General features: G+C 45.2%; 1 protein-coding gene across 1 annotated transcript in view; it reads left to right on the plus strand.

The window, feature by feature from the left end:
* Positions 1-17,399, plus strand: part of KCNK13 (potassium two pore domain channel subfamily K member 13) — a 106,157-nt gene extending 88,758 nt beyond the window's left edge. The window contains exon 2 of the mRNA XM_060620529.3: positions 15,638-17,399. Within this exon, the coding sequence (XP_060476512.1) occupies positions 15,638-16,530 (893 nt within the window). The 3' untranslated portion in view covers positions 16,531-17,399. The remainder of the gene's footprint in view (positions 1-15,637) is intronic.
* The last annotated feature ends 1,103 nt before the right edge of the window (positions 17,400-18,502 follow it).

Genomic DNA, 18,502 nt, shown 5'->3' on the forward strand with positions numbered 1-18,502 from the left:
CAATTCAAAAAGGCAGTCGGATTGACCTGTGCTTCCTCCAGATGCCCATTAAAATGCAGATATTTCGTAACCCCTCAAAATGTCCAGATCCTCTCCTTCATGCCGAAGAAGAGGGACCTGTGATTAGTTCCATGCTGTCATTGTAGTAACATTCTGCTTAATTGAACCATTTCTTCAGAGTCTGGGGGAGGACAGTTTTGTTCAAGAGAGAACGTGATTATAGGCACTTGCTTTTAAGGAGCAGTTTCATAATTTAAAAGTTAAGCACTGGAATTAGGACACCTACCTGAGATGAGTAAATCAAATGATCCCCCCCCCCTTTTAAATGAGGGCAGACTCAGAATTAGTGACAGCATTTATTCCAGCCTTCATACTAGCTCAGTGTTTGAGAGGAGGAAAAGGGCTCGAGAAAGCATAAAACACAGAGCTGATTGCCCCCATGACTCAATGTTCTCTCAGAGAAACGAAATTCGTCAGATTCCTCTTCAGGCGCTGACGTCTTCTGATTCCCGTGAGGCTAATTTCTGTTACCTTCTGAGCACAGAAATTACTGTGGTTGGTAATAACGCAAATGATTTAAAGAATCCATACGTGTCACATCCCAGTTTTCAGCTTTTATAGGCAGGAAGGTAGTCACTCATTTTTGACTTGTAAACTACTTATGGTCCAGGAGGCTAGAAACATCCCCTAGTTCAGAAATTACCTGGAAAATAGTTTAATCTTTACTACAGATGATACCATCTTTTGTCAAAGATGCTTTACTGTTAATGAAATGAGAGAGGAGTAGCCCTAAAAATAGCAAATTCCAAATATATGCTGTACCTGAGAACCCCTAACTTTTGCATCCATAGCAGCAGTAACTGGCTGCCGAAATGTTGTTTCCCTTCAGTTCCCTGGATGCTTTGCAAAATGCTTTAAATTTTTTTAATGTTTATTTTTGAGAGAGAGAGAAAAGAGAGAAAATGAGTGGGGGAGGGGCAGAGAGAGAGAGAGAGAGAGTGAGTGAGTCCCAAGCGGGCTCCACGCTGTCATCACAGAGCCTGACGCAGGGGCTCGATCTCACCAACCGTGAGACCATGACCTGAGCCAAAATCAAGAGTCACTTAACGGACTGAGCCACCCAGGATGCCCTTTGCAAAATGCTTTAAATTAGCCTGTGATGTCTTTATAGTTGAGAAATGTTGCAGAGAGAGATGTTTTTCACGCAGACGAGAGCTTCACCTGCCTGGCCTGTAGAAGGAGGGCCTGGGACATACATGGTGGGCTCTCCCCAGATTCCTGGGATGATCAGGTACACAGAATGAGCCCTGATTCATGCTCTGCACACCCGAGTCACAGAATATTGGAATCTCAATGTCCCTAGAGTTCATCTGGGCCACCACGTCCTCGTTTTACCAAAGGGACAACCAGAATAAGTTGTACCATCACACACTTAAGTTATTAATAGTCTGGACTAGAACCCAGGGCCCTAACTAGCCAGCTCCATGACTGCAAATGAGTTTTGTCATCTCTGTGTACTTCAGATTCTCATGTGCAAGAGGGGGTGCATAGGGGCACCTGGCTGGCTCAGTCAGTTAAGCATCTGACTCTGGATTTCAGCTCAGGTCATGACCTCATGGTTCGTGAGATCGAGCCCCATGTCGGGCTCTGTGCTGACAGAGGGATTCTCTCTTCCTTTCTCTCTCTGCCCCTCCCCAGCTCGCTCGCTCGCTTGCTCTCTCAAAATAAATATATAAATAAATAAGAAATAAAAATATATTAATTTAAAAGAGGGGTATGTAATATTCCTACTTTGCAAGGTTGGCATGAGGATGGAGGAAATGAGTTCATGTAAAGCACTAAGCATAGTGCCTGGCTCAGAATGGGTTGCTTCAGACATGTAAACCACCATCATCACCAACATCCTCATATGACATTAATCTGCCTGCTTGAGGATCTGGAATAAACAGTCAGATGGCCTTGTTCTTAAGGACCCAGAGGGGTTAACCCTCATGCAGCACTCATGAACCACTAGGTCGTAGAACAAAGGAGGCAGTTCCTAAAATCAGTATTTCCATTGCTTTTCTCACCGCGGACGGTGGAGCTATGAACTGTGTAACTGGAAATGAGAAGTGCAGTTATCAACTTCCCAAAGCAGCACATTATTGCTAGGCCTCCTTTGGTCCTGTTACATCACTGAGCGATCCTGTCTTGAGTGGAAAACTGTAGAACAGTGATTCTCTAGCTCTAGGGTAATCATCGCTATCCAGACAGAAAACTGGGATGCTGACCCAGTAGGTAAGGCTCAGGGATTCCTTATCTCACAAGCTCCTTGGGTAGTTCTGGTACCAATGGTTCAATGCCACAGTCAAGATGCACTGCCTAGAACCCCCTTGTTCCTTTACCCAGGTGGACCCCATGCCAGCAGGTGCTCAGCAAATGGCCAGGCAGAAAGCTGATCTAGAACCAAAGCCCACCTCGGCCCTCAGTCGCCCTCCAGCATCTCCTCCTCCCCCACTCTCCAACCCAAATAACCCAAAATCTCACTTCACAAAAATAAGCCAGCACCCACCTGGTTCCGTTCCAGAAATGGATTTGCTGGGAAGGAAGTACCTCTCTCTCCCTTCTCTTCGTTGCATTCGTCACCATAGGTAATGTAGGAAGTAGAAAGTCCTTGATTATTTTGGAAGCCCTTCTCATCCAAGGGAAGGAGAGAGCTGTCTTCATGTCTGCTGTGGTCCTGGCACCACAGTTATCCCACAGGAGCTGTGTCTTCTGAAGACAGCTCATTCTGCTATAGTGTACCATCTGAAATGTTTTCTGCATCATATATTGATTGATACACCAAAGAAATTAAGAGTTGCCTTTGCCTCTAGGACCCTGGAAGTATCATATCAATACTTCACTGATTTGCGGCGGCCAGGGTGGGGGGGCCCTACCTTAGAATCTTCCCCAAGCAGACATGACCTTTGTTTCCAACCCTTATAGCCCTGTGCTCTGACCCCAGCTAGTGGTGTCTCCCTGAGTGGGGTCTGTGGTCCTTGTATCAAAATCACTCTGGGAACTAGCTTAAAATGCAGGTTTTCTCCCCCCATTCAACCTCCTGAATCAGAATCTCTGAGGGTGAGGCCTGAAAATCCCCAGTTTTTAACAAGCTCCTCAGGGAATTTTCACGTGTACTGAAAGTTCATGACTTTTGTCCAAAGTGACTGTGGTTTGCTTCTGCCTTATTCACCCCTCAGTTAATTTTCACACTGTAAATAAAGGTGTGATTAGACCCTCCAACCTCCCTGAAGCTTGATGGAAGTTTTCCATTTGACTTTTATGTTGTTTGCAGGTGGCTCAGAAAAGGAGTTTACTTGATTTGATAAAAAACCTAGTGCAGGTTTCCGTCTTGTGTGTTCTTTTAGTACTTAATCTCCTGGACCAGGTTTGATGCTCCTGGAGGGCAGAAACTATCTTCTAAGCACCCACCCCCCTTCCCACGTTCTTGGCTCAGTGTGCACTACCTAATAAAATATGGCAGTATTGCCTTATTTGACTGTCATGTCAGCACTTGCCTCCAATGGTCCTTTCCTCAGCATCTAGAAATAGTCCAAGAGGAAGTAATGATTGTGAACACTTGACCCTCATAAACCCCTGCTTTAAGTATTTTCTTTAGAAGACTCATAAAACTGGGAGCACCTGGGTTGAGCCTCCGACTCTTGATTTTTGGCTCAGATCATGATCCCAGGGTCATGAGATAGAGCCCTGTGTCGGGCTCCTCACTGAGTGTGGAGCCTGCTTGGGATTCTCTCTCTCCCCATCTCCGCCCTTCCCCCCACAAATAAAAAAAATAGAAAAGGGAAAAAAAAGACTCATAAAACTTGATGCACACTTTTGATAACCTGTGACGTATGGATGACCACCATCTCTTCACACAGTGTACGTGCCTCTCCCTCCACGTGTCCTTGTACACACATCCTACCATACTTGTTTGTCTCAGTTTCTCATTACCCCAAGTTTCTTTGAAGGGACATCCATCACCACTCTGGTACTCCCTGAAGTGGTTTTGTTTTGTTTTGTTTTGTTTTGTTTTGTTTTGTTTTGTTTTGTTTTGTTTTTAAGTAGGCTCCATGCCCATTGTGGGGCTTGAACTCACAACCCTGAGATCAAGAGTCACATGCTCTACCCACTGAGTGAGACAGGCGCCCCTCCCTGAAGTGTTCTTTAAAAAATTACTAGCATGCAGTACTTTCTTTCTCTAAAGGGATGGGGTCCAATCTTCTCAACATTCAGTATAAGTTGCTAAGACAAGGTTTTACCCATATGACCATCCAGTAAGTATCTGTTCACTTACCTGATCTTTTCACTTACTCCTCCAGCTCATTTCCAACTAGGTGAGAGAAGTCAGGGCTTGGGTACCTGCACCTGGATGGAATTGAAGGGCCTTCCATGCCCCTCCTGGGGGCAGCTTTTCTCCTGCAGGCCTGAAGCTGTACTGAGCAGACCTGATTCATTATGCACATAGGATCCACAGGGCATATTACTGGACTATGGAGGAAAACTCATACAGGCCAGACAAAGCTAGTTTTACATCCTATTGTTTGTTCTGGGTAATTTTCCAGTGGTGGTTTGTGAAGAAAGAACCAGGCCAAAGGAGAGACATTCTTAGCATGATTTTAATAATTAGTAGGGACTGCTTTTTTTGGTTTGTGTAAGAGAGGTTATGGTGAACCCAAACATGATCCAGTGTGAAATCCTATCAAGCCAAAATGAAATTCTGTCTCTTGGCAGAATTCAATCTTGAGGAACTCCACAATGGTATTTGGGATGGGAAAGGAATGACTTTTAAAAGTTGTAGAAGGTCTGCAGGTGCCTGGGTAGCTCATTTGGTTAAGCATCCAACTCTTGATCTCAGCCCTGGTCTTGATCTCAGGGTCATGAGTTCAAGCCCTGCGCTGGGTTCTGTGTTGGGCGCCACTTTGGGCCCTGCGTGGGCTCAGTGCTGGGTATGAAGCCTACTTAAAAAAAAAAGAAAAGAAAAAAGTTGTAGAAGGTCTTGAAAAAGGATTCTGAGTTGATTAGCTAGTACCTTTGCCTTAGATTTACCAGTGTGCAAGGAGTTCCTCAAGTGTGAGGTGAATGGAAATTGTTTATTTCGCACAGAGTGTGTCAGCATCTGGTGCACAGCCAGAGTTTCCAATTTAGGGTCCCAACCCTGGTTTTGTCAGATGAAAATTTTCACAGGGTGTTAACATGAGTATTTTCTGCTGTTATATTGTCTGAGTGGTCACTTACCATAAAACACTTCATTATTAACAGGTAAGTTTGTGTTTGTGTAAGTTAACTTCAGCGTATACCCTGGCAGCAGTTAGCCATCAATGGGAGTATCTATTCCAGAAGTCACTATTAAGCACTATAAATATTGTTATCAAAATGTGCGCCATAGGGAATATTGGCTAGCACAGGAAACGTTAGAAACAATTCTCCACTGGAGAAATGGGTGCTGTGCAAGATAAGGTTGGCCAGACAGGTTGTGTGAACCAACGCTCTTGCTTAGATGGGGCAGTAAATTCATCAACCAAATCTGGAACCCTTTAGGCAGTGCTCAAGGCCTAGACCTTCATTGTTTCTGTCACCTAAAATTCAACAAGAAAAAAGGAAATGGGCAAAATAATTGAACAGGCACTAAAAAGGATGCCCAAATGACCACAAAACATATGAAAAGAGGCTCAACTTAATAGATGTCAAGGAAATGCTAATTAAGACCACTATGTACCCACAAGAATATTGGCAAGAATATGAAGAAACTTGGACCCTCAAATCTTGATGAAGGCAGGGTAAATCAGGGCATCCACTTTGCTGAACATATGATATCCTGTGAGTCCTCACTCCCACACCTGAGTATAGGTATCCAAGACAAATGTGTACATATTTCACCAAAAGACCTGCACCAGAGTGTTTGTAGAAATACTACTCATAATAGCCCCAAGCTGGAAAACATCCAAATATGTATCAACAGTACAGTGCCCTCTTTATCCCACCCCTCCAGTGCCCTCAGCTGGTGTCTGTTCCTTCATATCACACAGGCTCAATAGCTTACTCCATTTGCGAGTGGAATTTCCATTAAATTCCAAACCCCGTGCAGACCTCCTCTTGACACTCCTTGCTACTGGAAGTCAAAAGAAGGATGGAGTATCCATACTTATATCAGACAAACTAGACTTTAAATTAAAGGCTGTAACAAGAGATGAAGAAGGGCATTATATAATAATTACAGGGTCTATCCATCAGGAAGAGCTAACAATTATAAATGTCTATGCGCCGAATACGAGAACCCCCAAATATATAAAACAATCACAAACGTAAGCAACCTTATTGATAAGAATGTGGTAATTGCAGGGGACTTTAATACTCCACTTACAACAATGGATAGATCATCTAGACACAGGATCAATAAAAAAACAAGGGCCCTGAATGATACATTAGATCAGATGGACTTGACAGATATATTTAGAACTCTGCATCCCAAAGCAACAGAATATACTTTCTTCTCGAGTGCACATGGAACATTCTCCAAGATAGATCACATACTGGGTCACAAAACAGCCCTTCATAAGTGTAAAAGAATTGAGATCGTACCATGCACACTTTCAGACCACAAGGCTATGAAACTTGAAATCAACCACAGGAAAAAGTCTGGAAAACCTCCAAAAGCATGGGGCTTAAAGAACACCCTACTAAAGAATGAATGGGTCAACCAGGCAATTAGAGAAGAAATTTAAAAATATATGGAAACAAATGAAGATAAAAATACAACAATCCAAACAGTGGGATTGGGATGCAGTGAAGGCAGTCCTGAGAGGAAAATACATTGCAATCCGGGCCTATCTCAAGAAACAAGAGAAATCCCCAATACAAAATCTAACAGCACACCTAAAGGAAATAGAAGCAGAACAGCAAAGACACCCCAAACCCAGCAGAAGAAGAGAAATAATAAATATCAGAGCAGAAATAAACAATGTAGAATCTGAAAAAAACTGTAGAGCAGATCGATGAAACCAAAAGTTGGTTTTTTGAAAAAATAAACTTGATAAACCTCTAGCCAGCCTTCTCAAAAAAAAAAAAAAAAAAAGGGAGAGGACCCAAATAGATAAAATCATGAATGAAAATTGAATTATTGCAACCAGTCGCTCAGAAATACAAGCAATTATCAGGGCATACTATGAAAAATTATATGCCAACAAACTGGACAACCTGGAAGAAATGGACAAATTCCTAAGCACCCACACACTTCCAAAACTCAAACAGGAAGAAATAGAAAACTTGAACAGACCCATAACCAGCAAAGAAATTGAATTAGTTATCAAAAAGCTCCCAACAAATAAGAGTCCAGGACCAGATGGCTTCCCAGGGGAAATGTCTACCAGACATTTAAAACAGAGATAATACCTATCTTCCTCAAGCTGTTCCAAAAAATAGAAAGGGAAGGAAAACTTCCAGACTCATTCTATGAAGCCAGTATTACTTTGATTCCCAAACCAGACAGAGACCCAGCAAAAAAAGAGAACTACAGGCCAATATCCCTGATCAATATGGATGCAAAAATTCTCAATAAGATACTAGGAAATCAAATTCAACAGCATATGAAAAGAATTATTCACCATGATCAGGTGGGATTCATTCCTGGGCTGCAGGGCTGGGACACTCCTTGAAATCCCTTATGCCTAATTATCAATGAAACATGAAGGGAGAAGCTGGAGTGGCCTGGAAATAGTGGGGAGAAGATGCCTTATTGAAAAAAATCACAAGTCCCAGAGAGAGCACATTTCATTATCTGTTACTATGTATAACTTCCCCAAATTAATGGCTTACACAGCACCCATGGACATTTTCCACGGTTCTGTGGATCTCCTGGGCCCAACTCGTGGTTCTCTGGCTCCATGAGGTACCAGCTGATATGATATATCTCATGCTTGCCTGGGGCTGGAATGCCCAAGATGGATTGACCAATCTCCACATCTAGGAGACTAGAGTGGCTGGGGAGGGCTGGGCCTTCTCTCCAGCTAAGTGGTCACATTTTTTACACAGTGGCTCAGGGGTCCAGAGAGAGAAAGAGAAAACTGCTAGACTCCTTACCATCTAAGCCTGGAACTGGCGCAGCATGACTTCCACCCCATGTGATTGGCCAGAACAAACCTCAAGGTCATCCAAAATTCAAGGGGAAGGGAAATAGGCTTCACGTCTTACAGAGATGGGAGCAGTTTGCTCAAAATCATCTTTGGAGAAAACAGTTTGCCACAGGCAACAAGAGTAAGGGAGGGCAATCTGGATGGGGAACCTGGATTCAAGCCAAGCCTCCGCCCCTCATGAAGATTACCTGGTTTATTGGTGCCTCAGTTTCCCCACCTATAACACAGAAAGCTTGGACTAGAAGGCTGTGAAGTTCCTCTCAGCTCTAACACTTGTGGTTCCCCAATCCGCATAAAGACTGTGCCTGGTAAGAACCCCAAGTCTTCCATCACTGGAACCCCGTTCCCATCCCCCACACCCCCCCTAAGCATTATCCATGGGGTATGTTCTTGCCTCCTCTTTCCATCCCAATTGAAACCAGAAGGTGTTTTTTAAAAAACACCCACAAACCCCTATGTAGTTTCATCTCACACACACAAAAAGGCTTAAAATTTCCAAGTCAAAAAGATTATGAAAAGTTTATGCAAGTCGAACTTTGCTTTCTCAGTGTATTGAGAAAAATGAATCAAGAGAGATGATGGTTTTGGGCAGATGTTTGCCTCCCTTTCAAGGGAAGCATCCAGAATATTTAATGTATTTTTCTGAGTTTAAAAGTAATGAAAGATATAAAGGATTAGGAGAAATTGAATCACCCAAATTATCACCATCTCGAAATATCCTGATTAAAAATTTTGTCTCTTTCTCTTTATGTTGTTTTTTTTCTGTGTATGTTTGTGGCAGGACCTTGTCGGTTCTGGGATCCACCTCTTTCCCGAGAACTCTGGTAAACCCTGACCAGTCTAAGAGGAAATCGTTCCTCTTGTAGATAATTGGTTTGAGAAGTGGGTTTGTACTGACTAATGATATATAATGGGAATTTTGCCAGGGGGTTTCTGGAAAGGATTCACTGCTATTATAAAGACATACACAAGGCAGGAACACAACATTTTCTGGCTCTGGACATTAGTGTGTGAGGAGTTAATGCCTGAAGCTGTTGGCATGGGGTGGGGGTGGGGAGGAACTAGCTAACATGTTGATGGGGCCAGAACCAGAAAAGTGAAATGCTCTTGGTTCATAGATCATTTGGAAAGACACCCAGTTAATCCCTGGAGCTGCCCATCTCCAAATTTCATGTTCTATGAGATAATATGTCCCCTTCATGTTTAAGCCACTTCTATTTATGATTTGCTATTACTGACAACCAAAAGTCTCTTCACCGTTGTAATATATGTAGGTGGTTAAAAGTAGTTTAGAAAGTTTATTCCCTCATCCAACAAATATTTAATGAGGATGCCCCATGCACTAGGCTTGAGTCATTCGTCAGACACACTTTGGCTCTGCATTTTTCCACTTAACATTTTCTCCAGTCATTAAAAACTCTTTGTATATGTCATTTTAATGGCTTCATTTTAATAGCTACTTTATTTAGTCATTTCCCTATTATCTGACATTTAGATTGCTAAGAATATTCATTATTAAAAGCAAAGCCATGGTGAACATCAATGTACTTGATGAGTCACATTTCTGATATTTTTTGGGACATACTCCTTAAAAAAAAAAAAACAGAAAAAGATGCAAATATTTTTAAGATATCTGAGACATTCCCAGATTGCTTTCTAGACAGTTTATGCCAATTTATATATCCCCATGCAGTGTTTGATATTTTCTGCTGCATGTGAGGGCACTCTCATAATACACATTAAAAAAAATGTTTCTAGAAAGAATTGTGATTCAAATCTACAGGACACATGTACCCAAAAAATCAATGGCATAAAAAAAAATGGGAAGGGATGCTGTCAATGAATAAAGGAGACTTAAAAGATACGATGCTTGGATTTTATTAGCATCCTGATTCATACAGATCTGTAAGAAGATATTTTTGAGAACTTTGAAAATAGCCTGGGTATTATTTGGTTTTAAGGAATTAGTGTTGGTTTTATCAGGTGTGACAATGTCATAGTGGTTATGTTGGGAAAATAAAGTTCTTGTCAGTTACAGATGCTTCATTATTAATGCATGAAATGGTGTGATGAGATTTCCTTGAAAATACTCCCACAGAAAAAGGAGGTGGGGTGGGATAGGAGAACCATGCCTGGCAAAATGGTGACAATTGCTCAAAGTTGGAAATGAGGGTTTATTCTAGAATTCTCCCTACCTTTGTGTATATTTGAAAAATATCATAATGCAAAGCTTTTCACTTTTTTACCTTGATTAACTTTTTTAAGGAATGGTGGTCAACAGAATATATGTAGAAGGCTGGGAGACTGCAGGCCTGCCCTCCTCTCTTCATGGTCTAAATGAAGGGCTCTGTTGGGATTGACTGGGACCCGGGAAGTCTCTAGCTGCTTCATTCCTGGCCCCAAGGACACCAGAGAGCCTGATTTGGTCCCAGCAGCTGCCCTAGGGATTATAGTCACGGTAAAGCAGATCTGAAATGGTTCAGGGGAGCTAGACCAAAGTAGATTCCAGGCAAGCTTCCTCGGACTCCAAACCAAATTCATGAGCCCTTGGTCCTCCCATCAGCTAGCTCATGTGCTCCCAGACACAGGGGTTGGACCTGAATCAGAAGACCTCAGACGTGAAGCACAGAGAATAAATTATATATTGAAAAGCACCACCTGTGACAATCAGTTTCCTTTGTGTGCCTATGAAATACAAGGAGACCAAAATGCATGGGGTGTAGCACATTTTTAAAACCAACTTAATTACATCACTTGTTGGAAGAGGCACACATAACATTCAGAAACATGTGTTTTAGTAAATGAAAATTGTAGGGTTTCAGTTTCTGATGCAAGCCGATCCCCTGATTTGGGTACCAGATTTGGCAGCCACTGTGGTCTGGGTGTCTACGTAAAGCATGGAACTATAGACGCTTGGTTAATTTCCCTCCCTCAAGGCTACTCCTGATGCGCACATCTGACAGCAGCTTGCACTCACTTAGCACAGTCAGGTGGAAAGAGCGCAGGCCTGGGAGACGAAACAGATCTAGGTTCTAATTCCAGCTCTGCGCCTTTCGGCAAGTTACTCAGCTTCTCTATTCTTCTTTTTCTCATCTGTCAAATGGGAAGAGTAGACTAATAATCAACACCCGGCAAGGGTGCAAGGGGCCAGTGATACCTGGCAGAGGGCAGGTCTTTGGTGATGCTCCTATCTCTTCCCTCCACCAGGGAGGACCGTGAGGCTTCTTATTCCCAATCCAAGGCATCCCTAATGGTCAGCCTCATGGGGCTCAAAAAAGGGGAAGGCTTCCTATGAAAAAGCCTGTGTTATTAGCTTCCACACTTCTAAGCTCTGACAGTAATAGAAGCTGTGGAAACACCTCTTAACTGCGAACCGTAGAACGCTGCCTCCTGGTGCTTCCCCCACACAACCACTTATGCCATTTTCTGTTATTTTTGCTGATTGAAAAGATGGCAGTGATCAAGCCAATACAGCAGGTAATCAAAACTCATGGCTTATCAATTCTTTAATAAAATTGAATGTTTTAAAAAAAAAAAAAAAAAACAAGATAGACTCTAGAGATTTTAAAGCCCTGGAACACGTCTAGACATGTCATTTATTGGAAAAGTCAGTTTACCGAGCTTGCTAGCCTGGCTTCAGTCACGCCCCTGATTGTCGTCACTCAGCCCAAGTGAGGTGGCGTTCGAGACCCTAAAGCCGGGATAATAACTCTGTCGTGCCTTATTTTGGCCGTTGACTCGCTGTGCCTTGTTTTGTAGATAGGCATTGATTTGTCCCAGCCTGGAGGCGAGGCTCCTTGAGGTCGAGGACCTTCTCCAGTTCACCACTGCGTGGCCCAGACAGTTAGTGCAGGCCCTTGCACTTAACAGGTGCTTAATAAATTACTGCTGTAAACTTTGAGAGCTACTCTTAACTTCTCTCCTCTCGAAGACTAAAATAATTACGCCACCTCTGGGATCAGAAAGGAAGATTTTGGAGAAGCAAACATTTGCCCATTTAAATCTCACGTTCTCTGATTAATAATCAGAGGGAGGCAAGCACCTCCCTCTCCCTTGTTATTCCTGGGCTTTCCCCATTTTCAATACCTTTATCCAGTTCCTGGAATATTGTTGGGTCAATAAAAGGCCCCCAGATAAATGGTTCTCTTTTTTCTGCTTGTTGCCTCAGTTCTGTCTCCAATGAAGAAATCCCGAAGACTCCTCTGGCCTTACAGCTTTGGGGCAGGGGCTCCAGCTTTCATTTTTCATATCATTTCTTTCTTTCTTTCTTTCTTTCTTTCTTTCTTTCTTTCTTTCTTTCTTTCTTTCTTCTCCTTCTCCTTCTCCTTCTCCTTCTCCTTCTCCTTCTCCTTCTCCTTCTCCTTCTCCTCTCCTTCGCTCCTTCTCTCCTTCTCCTCTCCTTCTCCTCTCCTTCTCTCCTTCTCCTCTCCTTCTCTCCTTCTCCTCTCCTTCTCTCCTTCTCCTCTCCTTCTCCTCTCCTCCTCTCCTTCTCCTCTCGTCCTCTCCTTCTCCTCTCCTCCTCTCCTTCTCCTCTCCTCCTCTCCTTCTCCTCTCCTCCTTCTCCTCCTCCTCCTTCTCCTCCTCCTCCTCCTCCTTCTTCTGTTTCTCCTCCTCCTCCTTCTCCTCCTTCTCCTCCTCCTCCTCCTCCTCCTCCTCCTCCTCCTCCTCCTCCTCCTCCTCCTCTTAAGTAGGCTTCACACCAGCACAGAGCCCAATGCAGACCTTGAACTCACGACACTGAGATTAAGACCTGTGCTGAGATCAAGTCAGACACTTAACCGACTGAGCCACCCAGGCGCCCCTCAATTTTCACTTCTTAGCACAGAAAGATTTGTAAGCTTTACTGCTTCTGGGAATTCACTGGGCCAGAGGAGGTGCCCCAACACCCTCAGATCACCAGGAACTAATTACTCGACACCTCAGTGATTCCTCAGTGTTCTCTGCACTGGGCAGAGAAGGATATCGCTCTCAGCTCAGTCATTAAACTCAGGAAGTTTTCTCTGTCTCTAAAATAAACGTTAAAAAAAAATTAAACTCAGTAAGTTTTTTTTCATAATTCTCCACTATTACAACCACCTCATTTGAGCTTAGCGATAAGAATTAAAGGTACTAAAGGGGAGCCTTTAGTGGCTCAGGTGGTTAAGTGTCTGACTTCGGCTCAGGTCATGATCTCGCGGTCTGTGAGCCCCGTGTCAGGCTCTGTGCTGACAGCTCAGAGCCTGGAGCCTGCTTCCAATTCTGTGTCTCGCGCTCTCTCTGCCCCTCCCCCACTCACACTCTGTCTCTCTCTCCCTCTCTCTCTCTTTCTCAAAAATAAATAAACATTAAAAACAAAAGAATTAAAGGTACTAACAAGAGAACACACAGCAAAGGCAAAGTATTTTTTTTTACATAAGGAAGCTATCTAATAAATGAAATCGGTACTACCAAGAGTTGCTGGCGGCCTTTCATTTTGAAAACAGGAGTTCCCAGAGAAGAGACGAGGGTCTAATTTTCTCTCTACCATTAAGGTCCACAACTGTAACTCCCCATGAAAGTATCCCCGGCCCCTTGATCCTTCCTTACCAGATCATCCTGTCCCGTCCAGCTCAAAAGCTAGATTTACTGTCTTCTGCTGGTCTCTTGGCTATAGGCTGTTAACACCCTACCCTCCTGTAGATGTTTGTGTACTGTGGAAGGAAGATCAAATTTAATTGGAAAACTAGATGGTTACACAGTATATGTGGCTAGGTGTTTGGGAGGGGTGCCCCCTTGGCTGTGCCTGAGGAGAGGAGGAGGTCATCACCCCAGAAGCCCACACATGGCAAGGTCTGATCTGACCCCTTCCCAGAGTGCCCTGGGAGGCAGCCACGGTGAGCTGTGGCAACAAAGAAAAGTGCTGGCTTGGGGACAAGCAGGGTGTCATCGTAAAGAGGATAAGGGATGAGTCCTCAAGATCCCAATGATGGGGCTCAGGTTAGGAACCTGAACCTGATAATAAAGAAAAAATGGAAACAAGAAGGTTTGGTTCAAACACAAGGCTGCACCCAGGGAGGCATATTCAGTACTTACTTTTTGAATGGCATTTGTGTTCCGAGACTTTGATGCCCTTCCCTTCAAACAGATCAGACTTCTCATGGTTACTGAATCATTTGCTTGGAAGGATTCCACATCCCTCCAAGTGGGCTGACCCTTGGTACCCCTCAGTGAGAAATACTGAATGTATCACTGCTCCTTTCTTTTTCTCCTTGTTCTTAGTGATGTCCGTTGTCCTGCAGCTGGTATTCTTAGTAACATGTCTGTGTGCCTAGGTAGAAAGATCAAGAAGGTGGAAATTGTGAACAGTCAGAGGCAAAGGCAAGAAAGACATTTTCTATTTTATCAAACTATAAAAACCAACACCTCGGTTTCCACTCCCAAAGCATAAGGTGTGTGTTTGAAGAATTTTGTTTAAAAGACGGGAAAAACAGGGGCGCCTGGGTGACTCAGTTGGTTGAGCTTTTGACTTCGGCTTAGGCCATGATCTCATGATCTCATGGCCCCGTGTCGGACTCTGTGCTGACAGCTCGGAGGCTGGAGCCTGCTTCGGATTCTGTGTCTCCCTCTTTCTCTTTCTCTCTGCCCCTCCCCTGCTCATGCTCGCTTGCTCACTCTCTCTCCCCTTTAAAAATAAATAAGCATAAAAAAATAATAAAAATAAAAGATGGAAAAATCTTGAGCAAATTTCTCATTTCTACGTATGCTGGCATTTGCTGTTTCTCTGCCTGGAGCACCACCACACACACACGCACACACACATGCACACACACACACTCCTCCCTGCCTGCCTAACTCCTCTTTAGCTTTCAAGTATCCCTGCTTAGTCTTCTCAGAATCCCAAACTTGAGCTAGGTTCCCCCTCTTAGCCGCTCCCATAGGACCCTGCACCTCCTTCAGCACAACACCTATACGATGTAGTAATCCCCTCACTAGGCTAGAGCTCCATGAGGGCAGGGACCAGATCTTGCTTTCTCAGAGTTCAGTCCCCCATTCCTGGAATGGCACTGAATAAGTATTTGTAGAATAAATGAATTCTGAGGAGTCTGTATGAGCCTTTTCTTCATATGACCTGTTGTTTGTCTGAACAATGTCTGCTGAGTATGGTGGCTCAAGCTGTGCACTGTACAGGACGTCCAGCCCGGTCGGGAGGGGAGGCTGAAATCCAGCTCGCATTCTCATCGCCCGGCCATTTTTCGCTGACTGTATCCACCCGGAAGAAGAGATGCCTTTTTCTGATCTGTACAATGGCACTATACCCGCTTTCAGCCGGGCAGCTCCAGAGAAACACGTAGCGTCTTCAAAAGGAAGGGAGCGTCCTCTCCTTTGTTCCTAGAAAGGCTAGGACCGAGTGCTTTTACGAAACTCTTTCTTCGGGTCCTTGGCCAGTCATCTATGCCAAGACCCTGGCCGCATTCCCAGCAAAGGCCTCCCTCACTCTTCTCTCCTCTGATTTTTGTCTCCCGCAGGGTTTGGGATGACCACTCCGGCGACGGTGGGAGGAAAAATCTTTCTGATCTTCTACGGCCTCATTGGGTGTGCAAGCACCATCCTGTTCTTCAACCTCTTCCTGGAGCGCCTCATCACCGTCATTGCCTACATCATGAAGTCGTGCCACCAGCGACGGCTCCGGAGACGAGGGGCCCTGTCCCGGGAGAGCCTGAAGCCCCCGGGCAGGTGTGAGGGGGATAGCTCGGCCGGCTGGAAGCCCTCCGTGTACTACGTGATGCTGATCCTGTGCCTGGCCTCCCTGCTCATCTCCTGCTGTGCGTCGGCCATGTATACCTCCATCGAAGGCTGGAGCTACTTCGACTCGCTCTACTTCTGCTTTGTGGCCTTCAGCACCATTGGCTTCGGGGACCTCGTCAGCAGCCAGAACGCCCAGTATGACAGCCAAGGCCTCTACCGCTTTGCCAACTTCATGTTCATCCTCATGGGCGTCTGCTGCATCTACTCCTTGTTCAATGTCATCTCCATCCTCATCAAACAGTCCGTGAACTGGATCCTGAGGAAAATGGATGGCGGGTGCTGCCGACGATGCCAAAGGAGGCTCCTGAGGTCCCGGAGGAACGTGGTCATGCCGGGCAACGTCCAGGACCGGGGCAACATCTCCATAGACACGGATGGGGTGATGGACAGCGACACGGATGGGCGGCGTCTCTCGGGGGAGATGATCTCCATGAAGGACTTCTTGGCCGCCAACAAGGTCTCGCTGGCCATCCTCCAGAAGCAGCTGTCTGAGACGGCCAACGGCTGCCCGCCCCAGGCCAGCGCGCCATCCCGGGACAACGAGTTCTCAGGGGGGGTGGGGGCCTTTGCCATAATGAACAACAGGTTGGCAGAGACCAGTGGGGACAGGTAGGAGTGAGGAGCGGCCGCTAGGTGTGGAGGCCAGGAGAGTGGACGATGGGGGGATTGGCACCGGCTCAGCTCTGTGCCGGGGCGGGTTCCCTCTGGAGTTGTCCTGTCACCCTCTGCAGGCCCAGCCTTAGAAAACTCTTCTCCTTGGGCAGCCAGCCACCTTCTAGGGCTGCAGACCGAGGCCCGAGGCCCTTCTCCTTGTCTTTATTCTGTGAGGTCTGAATTCAGTCTTGAGAATGAATCCCAGAGGCAGCCTAAGACATTGCACGGTTGTCTTACTCCCCTTCCTCCAGGGCTTTAACTGCCTAAGGGAAGGGGGTTTAAGTAAGTCTCTATTTCCCTGCTGCTCTGGTCTTCGTTTGGAAATAAAAATCCTGAACAGAAATCCTCATTTTCCCCCCTGGAACCCTGAATGGCTGGACCCACTGCCCTTCCCAGCCCCTTCAGAAAAGAGGGGGGCGGGGATGCTTCAGAAGGTGCCTGGGCCCTGGGCTTCCTTCAGAGCAGATATGTCCATGGTGCGACAGATGGGGAACTCACCTGGTCTACTCTCTGTGTCTGCTTCTCTGCATTTTGTTTTTCCTTTCTTTTATTTTTAAGATCCTAATACTGGGCTAAGGTGTCTGTGGGACCTCGACGTGGTAAGAAGAAAGCTTCAGGCCTTTAAACTGCAGCCAAGTAGTGGACAGGCTCTTTTTTTTTTTTTTTTTTTTTTTGCAAGGAAAGAATATAGCTTAACGTCTTCCTTCCAGTGGTCACAGAGACCATTTCATTTTTTTTTTTTTTTTAACCAGGGCATGGAGCCCATTGCAAAGATAATGGCCGACTATTTATTAGAACTGAAAACTGAATAAATCCTCACTTTATTAACTAAGATTACATGAGTGCTCATTATGGACAGCGGGGCTGGGGGTAGAGCCTAGCTAAACAGGCATTTATTGTGCACAGTGAAAAAAGAAACAAGAAATTAACCCTTGGGGATATAAGCATCATCTTGGATTCTTGGCTAGAGGAACATTCTAGGCCAGATAAGGAATGGCTTCTCTTTGTGTAATTTGTTTCGGCTCTGCCTCCTGGGAGTGTAACAAGTCTAGTTACATAAGCTCCTGAGCAGTTAAAACATCCGTGCTGGGAACAGGGACTCTGGATCTTCGTATATTCAGGAGAGAACATTTTGAGACCCGAGAGCAGCATTAATAAGAGATAGCTGTTATTTTTATAAGAAGGGGATGGTGTACATGCGGCAGTTTTAGAAACGATGAAGAAAGTCGGCATCGTAAAGACAATAAAGCCGAGAACGATACCCAGTGAAACTGAAATGTTGAGTGGAACTCATCAGAGCTGGGAGGACCTTAGGGACCATCCCATACAGCTTTCTTGTGTTTTACACAAGAAAGAAACAGAGGCGTGAAGAATGCTCCCTATCCGAACTCTCAAGGCTGACAGCATACAGCTAGGAGAACCCAGGTGTCCTGATGGCGACGTCCGGGCTCATCACCCGTGCTCCCCACAGCTTTAGAACCTCCCTCAACTGCTCCCTCCTAAGCTGAGTTGCCTTTTCCTTCCAGCTGGCAGCCTACCCCCCCCCCCTTTTTTTTTTTACAATGCTGAAAGTACTCAACGGCAGGAGTCCTATAAACAGCAGCCTGGGCTTCGAACCTAAGGGCTGTGCAGCTCCAAAGTCAGAGATCTTCAAGCCTTACTTTGTGTTGCTCTCAAAGGAAGCATCCTGTAGCTACTGCAAAACCAAGCTCCCCGGGGGCTCTGCTCTGGGGGAAGGCACCATGGGCATAGGGAGAGGAGCTGGGTCCCTGCCCTAGGAGATTTCTTAATCGCCACATCCCTGGTACAGGGACTGGCACAAAGCAGGTCTTTGCTTCTCCAATCCAGTACAGTGACCTTCTGGGAAGATGACGCCTGCTGATACAAATGCTCCTTGGCCCCCTGGCACATGTCCCAGCCAGGGGGCCAAG

This window comes from Panthera onca, chromosome B3 (assembly GCF_046562875.1).
Source record: "Panthera onca isolate mPanOnc1 chromosome B3, mPanOnc1 haplotype 2, whole genome shotgun sequence".
NCBI lineage: Eukaryota > Metazoa > Chordata > Mammalia > Carnivora > Felidae > Panthera > Panthera onca.